This window comes from Contarinia nasturtii, unplaced genomic scaffold, assembly GCF_009176525.2.
Source record: "Contarinia nasturtii isolate CC-2019 unplaced genomic scaffold, AAFC_CNas_1.1 Cnas_scaffold_928, whole genome shotgun sequence".
Taxonomy (NCBI): domain Eukaryota; kingdom Metazoa; phylum Arthropoda; class Insecta; order Diptera; family Cecidomyiidae; genus Contarinia; species Contarinia nasturtii.
Genome location: NW_022198275.1, coordinates 3321174 through 3333128, shown reverse-complemented (window position 1 = coordinate 3333128; position 11955 = coordinate 3321174). Strand labels below are relative to the sequence as shown.

Here is an 11955-nt window from a genome sequence, read left to right as displayed (position 1 = left end):
GATTGTACAACGGTTATATACTTAACCAGTAGTCCGTCTTACTGCCATTATGCATGGTTCACACTCACACTAACAATCAACGCAATTCGACGCATATGTATATGTCACGAAAGAGAAAGACTTTGACACAATCGAGTTTATTATTATTTTTCAGATTAAAGCATTTGATTATAATCACTTTCAGCACAGTATATAGAAATTATACAATGTCTCTTATTCTACGACGATTTCTACCGTCATTCAATTTAAGTGAGTGTAAACAAGTTTATAATTATAATGATTTTTTTTTTCATATATATAATATGATGGAATTTCATTTGTTAGGTAATATACGATTCCATTCGAATGACAATGTTGACTCAACGGCGCCACCACCACCACCGTCCAACAATGCAGACAATAAACGACCAATCAGCCCGCGCGTAGAAGAATTTCAAAAGAAATTGCGTGAAAAGACACCAATTGGAAGATTAGGTCGGGTTCATATTTTGTATAATTGTATTTTATCGCATTAAATACGATCTTATCTTGCAGATCAAGGCGAAGGAAGGCATCCATATCAAGAAAAAGAACCACTCGAAGCATGGCCTAACGATGTGAATCCACATACTGGAGAAGTCGGTGGTCCCCGAGGTCCTGAACCAACAAGATATGGCGATTGGGAGCGTAAAGGACGCTGTACAGATTTTTAGACAAATACAAAGCATTAAGATAGTACAAAGCATGTTTCTAATTTGAATAAAGCCATAAATGTACATTTATTGTTAGAAAAATGTGAAAATTCTTTGAGAATACAAAATAAGAAGGTGATTATGTTATTTTAAGCCTTTCTCTTGTAAAATTCGATCAAGAATTTGTTCGCTTGTCTCCCATAAATTATCGACCATTTCGTTGTTTCGTGACAATTGACTGGGCTCACAGAAGAAACAATTATTAAAATACTGTCCGCTGACTCCACATAACTCGTTCGCCGTTGCAACGTAAATAGTGGTACTTGCAGCTTGTTGCTAATATGAGATGGTAAATTTTAAATATAAATAAATATCAACAAATGCAATATGAAGTCATACCAATGATTTTGTGAATGGTCGCACGAATGCAAACAGAAATCGATAAAACCACCAATTTCGTGATATTGACGAAGAGACCATATTACCCGGATGCAAAGCATTCACACAAACTCCTTTTTCGCACAATTTCTGGAAATAGAAATGGGACATTACTCTGTTGCAAAGTGTTAAATCACAAAGAAAACTGAGCAATTGATCTAATACCTTCGCGAGTCCTCGTGCAAAAAGGACATTACACAGCTTGGCGTTGTTGTATGCAATCATGCTGTAATAATTCTTTGCTGGTGGTGATAGGATTTGTTCGCTCAAATCAGACGGGGGGAGCCAGCTGAATCTGAAATAATACTTTCGTTGATGAAAACGAATTTGTTAAATATTGAATTCCTTAGAATTTACCGATGTGATTCGGACGACACAACCACAACTCTTGAGTTTTGGTCCAGACAATCTTCCAGAAGTTTACACAGATAAAAATGTGCCAAATGACAAACTTGGAATGTTGTTTCTAATTGATCTTCGGTTTGTGTGTACGGTAAAGCAAATACAGCTGCATTCAAAATCAACATATCAATATGATTCACTTCCTTTTTTATTAGTTCAGCAGCCTGTTTAACTGATCGCATAGACCCTAAATCACATGGAATAAAAGAACATCGACCACCAGAATCACGTTCATTGCGAATTTTTTCGATAGCTTCTTCGGTTTTGCTCTGTGATCGACATGCGAAAAGAACTTGACATCCAAAAAATGCCAACGATCTGGCTGTTTCGAATCCAATTCCTGTGTTAGCGCCGGTTATAACAGCCACCTTTCCGTTCAAGTCTTGACCGTGTAATACTTGAAACGCCGTCGAATTCGCATCGAATCGTTGCCGAATGTCACTGACATTTTTTGGAGTATTTTCTACCGCAAATGCTAAACGTGGATCAATATATGTTCTTCGATTATTTTTGCGATCGATGTAAATTGTTTGACCGGTACTTTCTTCTCTCTACACGAAAATTGTTAATTCGATTGTTAAGTCGATTAATAATAAAAAAAATTGTCATAAAATACTGTATATAATACTTCTTTTTCCCATCCAAATGGCAATTCGCCTTGAATTTTCTTCGCTTTTCCTGTTCTCGGGTGTATCCATTGGGTTTTCTTTTCCTGATGACTGAAAAAATATATGCATGAAATTTGATAAACATATCAAAGCACTTTAGAGTCACTCTAATAGAGTGTAAGATTCTTACTTCAAATAAAATACATTTCCATCCTCATCTGTTCGTTCTTCAAATCCCGGCGGTAGCACTTCATCTTCGCTATCAGAATCCGGTTGCATCATCGGTGGACGTGACATGATTTTTCGATTAGAATAAATAAAAACAAGCAGATTTTCTTTGTTTTGTGAGCAAAACTATATAGACACAAAACGTCATTGATATGTGACAATGACGTTTGGAATTTGACAGGTCGTTTCACTGTGTTTATTTACATATTTGCCTATCATGGTGAAAATAATTTTAATTTTTGTTGGTTTTGATAAAATATGATTTATTTCGGCCAAAAATGGCATTGAAAGGTATCAAAGTATTAGAATTTGCTGGATTGGCACCTGGCCCATATTGTGGTAAGTATGATATTTTCAGTGTTCAAACTTGCCGTATATTTTTTATATTATTTTTTTTTCTTATTAGGAATGATATTGTCCGATTTTGGTGCAATAGTTACAAGAGTGGATCGAATAATTGAAAATCCAATTGATTGTTTGGGCAAAGGTAAACGAACGATTGCAATTGACATAAAGAATGAAAAAGGCCAAGAACTTGTGCGTGCATTAAGTAAAACATCCGATGTACTTATTGAACCATATAGACCCGGAGTAATGGAAAAACTGAATCTTGGTCCGGATATTTTACTGAAAGAAAATCCTCGATTGATTTACGCTCGGCTGACTGGATTTGGACAAACGGGACCATTAGCAAAACGAGCTGGCCATGACATAAATTATGTTGCAATGTCTGGAGTCTTATCAATGTTGGGAAAGTCAAATGAGCCACCAACGGCACCAATTAATTTATTAGGTATTTGCAATTTTCATGTAAAAAAATGGTTTGATTTTAATTTGATCGAGGAGATTTTGACGTAAATTTTAAATTGAAATTTTCAGCTGATTTTGCTGGCGGGGGTTTATTATGTGCATTTGGGATATTGGCTGCACTTTTGGAGCGTCATCATTCTGGAAAGGGACAAATAGTCGACTGTTCAATGACAGAAGGTGCAGCATATGTTGCCAGTTGGTTGACACGTTCCCGTGAATTACCCATTTGGAGTGCAGGAAGAGGAAAAAATATTCTGGACGGTGGTGCCTTTTACTATGGCACATACGAAACGAGTGACGGAAAATATATGTCGGTCGGTGCATTGGAACCACAATTTTATAGCGAATTTATGCGCATCTTAAAACTGGATTTTGATCAATTTGATTCAAACACAGACCGTTGCAGAGATGAAATTCAGCGAATTTTCAAAACAAAAACACAAAACGAATGGAGCAAATTATTTGAGAATGTTGATGCGTGCGTTTTTCCAGTGCTTGATTGGCAGAATGCTGATCAGCACCCACACAATATTGCTCGACAATCATTTGTACCAAAAGAACTTACGGATGGAAGTGTTGTTACACCAACACCAGCTCCATTACTATCACGCACACCAGCTGTTTCAAGTTCAAAATGTGATTCGGAAGACTATATTAAACAATTGGACGAAATATTTAAAGATGCTGGATTAAGCACGGACGATATTAGGAAATATCATACAGAAGGTGCTCTGGTTTTACCAAACAATTCAAAGCTTTAGCATTTTGAGTTTTTTTTTTCAACTCAATTTTACATACGTTGTGATGGTTTTTTTATATTTTAAGAGGGTTCACCAATTATACAAAAATGTTGTTTATTCTTTGCTTATAAGTTGAATTGGATTTATTAAAATCAATTTTATCAGTATACAAGAAAGTTATTTTAATTTTGAATGAATTTAAATTTTTGAAAAAACGATTGGAGACTACTTAGGTTGGAAAAAAACATCCCATTGAATTGATTGAGTCAGAAATGTTTAGTATTTGCAAAAAAATTATTTCATTTTTCTTCTTTCGATTCAATTTCGTCCAGCGCGTTTTTGAGAAAAATGAATTTTCGAAGCACCACATCTCTTCTGCGAAAATTGGTATGTAAAATCGATTAAAATAATTGAAATTGATGAATTAATGTGATAGAGACATGAGACTTACTTGCGTCTTATTTCATTGGCTTCCCGAGAATAATAATGAAAATATAAACCTTCATCACCAGGTGCTTGACCTCCACGGAATAACTGTAGTGCCTTGAATATGAATGTATTGATAAGGATAAACATTCCAATGAAAATTTATTTTTTTAGTACCAGTTCTTGAAGCACTGCGCTTGTTTCACGTAGTTGCCTTTGTAAATCTTCCTTGCGAGAAGACATTTTGGCAAAATTAAATAATTTCTTTGAGTATGTTCGATGTGTTCAAATGAATGTCAGCTTTGTTTCGAAATTAAGATTACCCTTTTCAAAGAATAAAACCACAAAACGATGTTAACACATTGCCTGCTCAATGCACAATATGAGCCTTTTGAAAAATATGAATTGAATAAAAGAACAGAGGAGAAGAAAAGTGAGAATAAAATATCAACTGGAGACATGACAGACTAAACAAATTTCAAAATGGCAACGCAATTACAAACACTAAGAGGCAAATTTCATGGAATTTGCTTGTGTAAATAAAAGAATATCGACTTCATGCATATTGGCAGACATAATAAAAAGTTTTTTTTATAATTATAAACACATCGCACTTGTTCTTAGTTTGAAACGTGACTCACACGACTATATAAAACAATTTGACGAAATTTGTAAATATGCTGATGTTTAGATTTTCTTGTTTATATTTATTGGATGAGTTTTATTTCTTTGATCATTTTTATTTGCACAGCGATTCAAATATATTTTTTTTATTGGAATTAATCTTAATTGGAAGTCTTCTATCGTAGGACTTGATTAATTTCTAAAATTAAAGCTTGACTAGATTTTTGTAAATTTTCTAAGATACACTTTGTATAAAAATCCTCCAGAACTCGACGAATGGACATTAAATCGTAAATAGAATGCTTTCGGCCAAGTTTACTTTCATTTAACATCAATTCACAGCTCATTTGCAGGATTTTCAATCGATTTGTCGCCACACATTCCAAAATGTCGAGAAACATTTGAAAATCAAGACCAAAATCGGATTTCAGCATTAGTTGACAATGCTCGTCAAAGCCGTCCATATCTTTGCAATCATCGATTTCTCGCAAAACATCTTTGTATTTGGCATAAATCGCATTCCAAATGCAGTGAATATTACAGCCATTGAACCAATTGTGATTGACTGAAATTGTATCTTCTAAATTCCATACTTGATGGTGCCAGCCACTGGGTACGAAAACAGTTTGGCCAGCACGTTGTATTACTTCGAATGAACGTACGTTTTTTTCATGAATTAGATTTTGATATTTTTCCTCGTCAATGTCAAACGGTAAATTGCCAAGGTTGTCTCTTAATTTATCTTCTTCTTGTGGTGGGAGGAAGATCCATTTCTTAGTTCCAACTATGTTAGTAGACCAACTAAACGATGAGAATACATCGGCGTGAAACGGAGTCCTGCAATAAAAAAGAATATCCATTAATGAGAACCGAAAATTCATCTATAAATATTTTTTATATACCATGTTCCCTTCGGCCCCATGTAAACAAAGCGATAGTCGTCAATTCTCTTCTCCACGCAGTATTCGTTCAACCAATCGGAAGCAAAATAAATAGGCGTCGTATAAAATTGATAATCTGGCTGGCTGCGACGCAAATGCCAATCTTTTAAATACAGTAAGTTTGTCGAATCACATTCATTCTGTTGCATTTTATTTGTCCAATAATCAACGAATGCACCAAATTGCATCTCCGACTTTTCATGTGAATTATAATACACTTTTCCACAGTTGGCGATTGGTACATTTTGCGTTTTGTCAATTTTTTGTCTTAAATATTCAATGTTTACTAAGTGGCTGGAGTCAATCCAATTCTGGCATTCCCATCGATCGGCAATTCCATTGATCAGCACCGGTATATTTTTCACCATGAATCGATCGAAGAAATCGTTATATGAAAGGTTATTGATATGATACTCTTCGATTTTGGCAACAAATTGAAATGAAGGTTCTTTGTACTTATCGTAATTTTCGATTTCAATTTCATTTTCACACATTATTCCAATTTCAGTTGGTTTTATTCACCTAGTATAGCAATGAACTCAATAACAAAAAATATAGGTAAGAACTGTCAACAAATGTCACTTGGTTAAATGAATAGATTTCAGTACAGTGACCTCTGGAGTAGAACAAAATTCAAATAAAGAATTCATGTCTTTGTCAATGCGTTATAAAATTATTTTATTAATTTTGAAAGTTTTCAACTATATTTTTATATGACATTGTATGCCATTCCTTTATTGTATCGCAGTCATTTTAAATCTTGATATTAAGAGCTACAAACAAAACAATTAAACTTTCATATATTGAACGTACGCAATACAAATTTCGACAAAATTGTCAATTTATGAAATTATAAAGGTGTGCACCTCTTTGAAGTAACTTCCAATTAACGTCTATAATGGGGAAATTTTTCCAAAATTTTAATGGCCATGTAACGTTTTTCGACTTCATGGTTCAAAAGATTTTTTATAACCTAAATTAAGTGTGATTAGTTTGGTTAGAAAAGTTTAATAATAGTTGATTTTGTTTGCAAACCTCATAAAATTCGGACGATATATTTATGAATGCTTCGATTGGTGCTCCTTTTTCACGTATTTTATTCAACGTTGCTAGCCTATTGTATGTCTGCATTGCGTAGCACATTTCAAATAAAATGATTCCCAATGAATACATATCTGCTCGTGGTCTTAATGGCATCACACCGATTTCTGGGGCCATGTAAATTGGTGTTCCACATCTTTCTGTGGACCTTGAAAGGCGGGGAGTGGCTAGTCCAAAATCGCCTATCTTAATCACGTCATCTTTGGTTAGGAAGATATTTTCAGGCTTTAGATCGTGATGGATCAATTTTTTTGAGTGAATATATTTTAAACCATCCGTGATTCCAAACAAATATCTTCCTATACGTGTCATGTCATTACTGAGTCCTTCATTTATTGCTTTTCTGTGGAAAAAGATTTCAATGATAAAAAAATGTTAAAAAGTATAATTTTTATATATAAAATTGAATTTTGTATGTTTGTTCACCGTAACATTAATGACGTTACACATTGCGATGTTACATAAACTATCTATTACTACTATTATAAAATTCTGCACATTTTTGGTGTTATTTATGCAAAATGTTGCATGTTTTATATATGAAACATGTTGTGATGTAACGTCATGCATAATAAAGGTATTCGTCACTGACATAAACAAACTATTTATATTTTTTTAAATTATTTTTTGAGTCGAATCTCTAAAGAATGAAAAGTTGAGCTTACTTTAATTCACAATTGATATGAAAATTGAATCATTACTATACAATACTTGTGTGCGTCAATGATGTTACGATTTTTCTCAGAAAATTTTATTTTTATAAATATTTTCTTATAGTTTTTGTTTTCCTATCAAGTATAATGTCTGAGTATTCTTACAACAATAGTTCTACATGTTCACTGGTCACTTGTCAGTGGAAGACGTACAATACAAACAAATATGCATACGTATGGCCTTTGCTGCTACATGTGCTGTTTTTATTCTATAGGATTCATTTGTCGCATACTCGCTCACACAGCAACCGCTCCCTGTTTCTTATCATTTTTGCGATAAAATTTCATTATTACGGTGAAAATAATTGAAGGTATATGCATTGTATATTTTCATTCAATTGCATCACGTTCATTCGTTTTGGAGCTTGACGCTTATTAGGAGTTGAGCATTTGATCCATTCATTAATAAATAAAATAGCGGAATATATAAATTGACAATGGAGCAATTAACCATGTACACCTATTTGTTCCTTATTTCGATTGTTATTGGTTGTTCCATAAACATCAAGTGAAATTATTTTTATTAAATTATTAAAAGCGAAATTTTGGCGTTAAAATTTTCAGGCCCGGTATTGTGTGTCAATATTTGCTGGCTTTATGGAATTCATAAGGTAAGAGAACTTTGGGTTATTTTAAATTTGAAAGTGGAATTTAAAAGAATGTTAACATTTTTATTTTGTTATTTTAAATTTTAATAGAATCGACCAAATTTTTTAATCCCGTTAGTTTAATAACTTAATAAATAAAGTACGAGTGTGCTTATTACTTATTATTTTCCAATGAATTTAAAGTGCAATTTTGATGAGTAACAAAATGAAAAGATCAATTTGTCACTATTTTATTACCTTAAATCCTGATGACATAATTCCATTTGAATGTACATGACCTGGATTTTCTTCTCGCATTTGCTATAATAATAATAATAAAATTATAAAATCAGGCAACTTTGTTCAAAAGAAAATCCAATAACATTTTTTTTATATTAGACAATATTAATGCACTTCAATATATCGCCACTGAGTTAGTTAAATTTTTTAATAATAGTGATAAAAAATATAAAATAATAATTGCTTACCGGTACACTGGGTGTCTACATGGAGATTCCAAATCATCAACTTCCATATATTCGATGGGAGAAGTATCCGATTCATTCATTGTTTCCTTCCAATTGGTGAAAAATTGAACAATGTTTTTATGTGATAACATTGAATGTGTTTTAGCTTCTCGCAAAGCTTCTTCAAAAGTAAACCTGCCATCTGCTGAGCTTTTGTCGCAGATTTTAATACGCTTAATCGCCGAATGTCTTTCTACGTTGGTTTCAAAAACATGTAGCACTTCTCCAAAAGTACCAGAACCCAACTTTATTACATCAATGAAACTGTTTATGAATTTACTGGTACTCTTAATAAGTGGACGTTCGAAGAGGTCTTGCATGCTAGCATTTGATTTGCAATGTCTTACAAAATCGTCTGCATCAAACGTAGTGGCTCCCAGTGATTCAATCAACTCACCCATTTGTATGCAATCTGACATTTTATTTGGTTCAATGTAGTCTGTTTCCTCATGTGCAGTTAAATGATTCAAATATGGAGTGATACAGAAATCGGCTACTTTCCATTTACCATTTTCATCGATGAAAATCGACGTCTCGTTTATATTACCATGTATAAAATCATTGGAATGCAGATAGAACAATGCTTGTAATAATGTCCGTGCAAGTTGTGTAACATTTTGATTTGGCCAACCAAATTTTTGCATCACTTTAAAGGATATACCATTTATAGATTTTCGTGCCAAATAGACATCCAAGTAGCCGTCAATCATATCAAAAATTACGCTCTCAAAGCTAACGATGTGTGGATGGTTCAATTTTTTCAGATGAAGAACATAGTCTTTGATTGTATTTTCCAGTTCCGCTATAGCTCCTGGATTCGTGTTGTATTTGGTGATGTTTATTTTCCATAATGTTATATGCAAGGGTACCTCATTTTCATCGAAACCATTAAATTCGTTCTTTCGTTGATTTTCTAAATACAAAATTTGTTTTTCTCATTAACAAAACATATTATTGGTAGAATTGTTTAAAATGTTTGGTATATTGCGAATTTACTAACAGCTGTCAAAATAACTATTGGTATTTTCATACAATCGTCACTTTATTCATATCTGTGTTTCTACATAGACGCACGCGACTACAACAGCGCAGTTGTCATTCTATACGTCAAACCGATTGATCAATAAAAATATGCTTTAACCTCATCGCGCGAAATATAAAGTGTCAACTGTGTCGGTGCAGAAAAACGGATCTGAAAATAGCGATTGTACGAAAATACTAATAGTTACGTTGCCAAATTTTTGATGTTTTGTGTGTGTGTGTGTGTGTGAAGACTCTTCACTGAAGAGTATACTTTTGTTTCAAACAATCGGATGTATAGTCGAATGTCTGCACATGTGAAAGTCGAAACTTGGGACTAGGTTTAAATAATTGTACCAAAAATGTACTTAATTGTACCGCAATTTATTTTTAATTGTATATACCTTACTCGTTTGGATAATATTTGGAGCCCACATTTCGGGCTTTTTTCTTTTGAAAAATGTGTCAATTTTGTGAAAATGAAATTTTTTTGTTTATAATCGGAATTTCTTAAAATTTTGTATGCCTTATTTTTTTCGATAGAAAATAACTTTCTAAAGTGCCCAGAAATTTGAACCTCAAATATTATCCAAACGAGTAAGGTACAATTGAAAATAAATTGCGGTACAATTAAGTACATTTTTGGTACAATTATTTAAACCTAGTCCCAAGTTTCGACTTTTAGATGTGCGGACATTCGACTATACATCCAAACAATCTATCTCTCATATTGTATTTGAATTTCGACATATGCTTGCATAAAATGAAATCAAAACTACATATACTCGTTCTCAACAAATTCTTAACTTACCCATTGGTTTGCAAAGATAGAATGATGGGAGATCTTCATATGTTGATCTTAAAAGTATCATATTTGTCGAATAATCAGCAATATATATTCTTAAAAACAATAAAAAATGTATTCCTAGAAAAGACACATTAAATTGTTATAAATATGCAAACGAGCGAGCATTCATCATTGTAGCAAAGAAGAAAATGTCTTTTGAAAGCCAAATAGATCCAATAATATCAATGGCAGAAGATCTCTCTTATTTTTCCGATCGAGCCCATGTATGTAATACTCAATTAAAAGAACTCACTTCTACGGTGGATTAGGTGCCGTGCAGCTATAGTAGCTATACCCATACTATTTATTACTATTTTCATCTTTTACGTATACATTGGTATAGCATAATATGGAATATTCATTATTATATGTAAAAGCAATTTGCTATAATAATTATATCTAAAAACCTATAACCTCTCTTTCTGAAATATATAAAAACGCATTTACAATTTGCACGAGTTGGACAAGTGAGTCATTTGGAATTCACTATTATACGTTTCTCATTGGTTGGCTGTACTATTGATAGCTGATTAATTTTTTTTATCTTCTTCACTTCAATGAAGCAAAATTAATTTTAATAATTTACCTTATATAGCTTGGACCACCGCAATTTGTTGTTGAATGGCTTTCATTACCAAATAAAATTCAATGTTTTATAAATAGAATTCTACTGTGCATATGTATACGTGTAAAATTATCCAGATACAATTTTTTGCTTCGTGTTTATAATTTTATACCAAACAATTTCCTAAAAAGTTAACTAAATCAACAAAATAAATTCATATTCGTAAAATATTCGAGAAAAGCATTAATATTTTTTAAATAAATCATTTTTTATATTCAATCATGTTAATATAGCACAGTAGAAGAAAAACGCACTCACGTCGACTTGAGTTTTCGGATCAATTAAAATTTGGGTGTGGTTCAATGACAATTTAGTATTTACGAGTGGAGAGTGGAAGCCATCTTGAAAAAATGGATACAAAAGCTTCCAACGCCATTTAATTTTCTTTATATTTAGATTTATATCTGATCTACTAGGTGGCGCTCTTCCTAGTCGATTACTTTGAAATTGTCGTTAACATACAATTATACAATTTCAAAAAAAAAAAATGAATAAATATCTTCCATTTTTATTGCAATTAGAAAAAAGTAATTGTCATGACCGACATAAATATAAGACACTTAGTAAACAATAATAAATTGAGGAAAAAATTTCTTTTTTGAAATATTCCCGCGTGAACATGCCAGACCACCGTACACTTTATCTAC

The 11955-nt window shown here is 32.6% G+C and overlaps 6 protein-coding genes across 6 annotated transcripts in view; 3 read left to right on the top strand and 3 right to left on the bottom strand.

The window, feature by feature from the left end:
* The first annotated feature begins 95 nt into the window (after positions 1-95).
* Positions 96-774, top strand: LOC116342748. The gene is made up of 3 exons (XM_031770470.1): positions 96-249; positions 325-474; positions 535-774. Exons 1-3 carry the CDS (start codon positions 96-98, stop codon positions 690-692), a joined length of 462 nt encoding a protein of 153 aa, XP_031626330.1. The 3' UTR covers positions 693-774.
* Positions 731-2487, bottom strand: LOC116342745 (WW domain-containing oxidoreductase). The gene is made up of 6 exons (XM_031770467.1): positions 2310-2487; positions 2140-2230; positions 1467-2062; positions 1275-1404; positions 1071-1199; positions 731-1007 (listed from the first exon to the last, which is right to left on the bottom strand). The coding sequence occupies exons 1-6, from the start codon at positions 2414-2416 to the stop codon at positions 816-818; spliced, it is 1245 nt and encodes a 414-aa protein (XP_031626327.1). The 5' UTR covers positions 2417-2487; the 3' UTR covers positions 731-815.
* Positions 2488-2554: 67 nt separating this feature from the next.
* Positions 2555-4014, top strand: LOC116342747 (alpha-methylacyl-CoA racemase). The gene is made up of 3 exons (XM_031770469.1): positions 2555-2686; positions 2754-3140; positions 3227-4014. The coding sequence occupies exons 1-3, from the start codon at positions 2626-2628 to the stop codon at positions 3916-3918; spliced, it is 1140 nt and encodes a 379-aa protein (XP_031626329.1). The 5' UTR covers positions 2555-2625; the 3' UTR covers positions 3919-4014.
* Positions 4015-5075: 1061 nt separating this feature from the next.
* On the bottom strand, positions 5076-6415 carry LOC116342746 (2-oxoglutarate and iron-dependent oxygenase JMJD4 homolog). Its single transcript, XM_031770468.1, has 2 exons — positions 5850-6415; positions 5076-5784 (listed from the first exon to the last, which is right to left on the bottom strand). The coding sequence occupies exons 1-2, from the start codon at positions 6380-6382 to the stop codon at positions 5124-5126; spliced, it is 1194 nt and encodes a 397-aa protein (XP_031626328.1). The 5' UTR covers positions 6383-6415; the 3' UTR covers positions 5076-5123.
* Positions 6416-6633: 218 nt separating this feature from the next.
* Positions 6634-10732, bottom strand: LOC116342790 (eIF-2-alpha kinase GCN2-like). The gene is made up of 5 exons (XM_031770536.1): positions 10648-10732; positions 8778-9729; positions 8548-8610; positions 6924-7332; positions 6634-6861 (listed from the first exon to the last, which is right to left on the bottom strand). Exons 1-5 carry the CDS (start codon positions 10706-10708, stop codon positions 6775-6777), a joined length of 1572 nt encoding a protein of 523 aa, XP_031626396.1. The 5' UTR covers positions 10709-10732; the 3' UTR covers positions 6634-6774.
* The window catches only part of LOC116342791 (protein unc-50 homolog), an 11312-nt gene continuing 7655 nt past the window's right edge, over positions 8299-11955 (top strand). The window contains exon 1 of the mRNA XM_031770537.1: positions 8299-8313. The gene's annotated coding sequence lies outside the window, so the exon portion shown is untranslated. The remainder of the gene's footprint in view (positions 8314-11955) is intronic.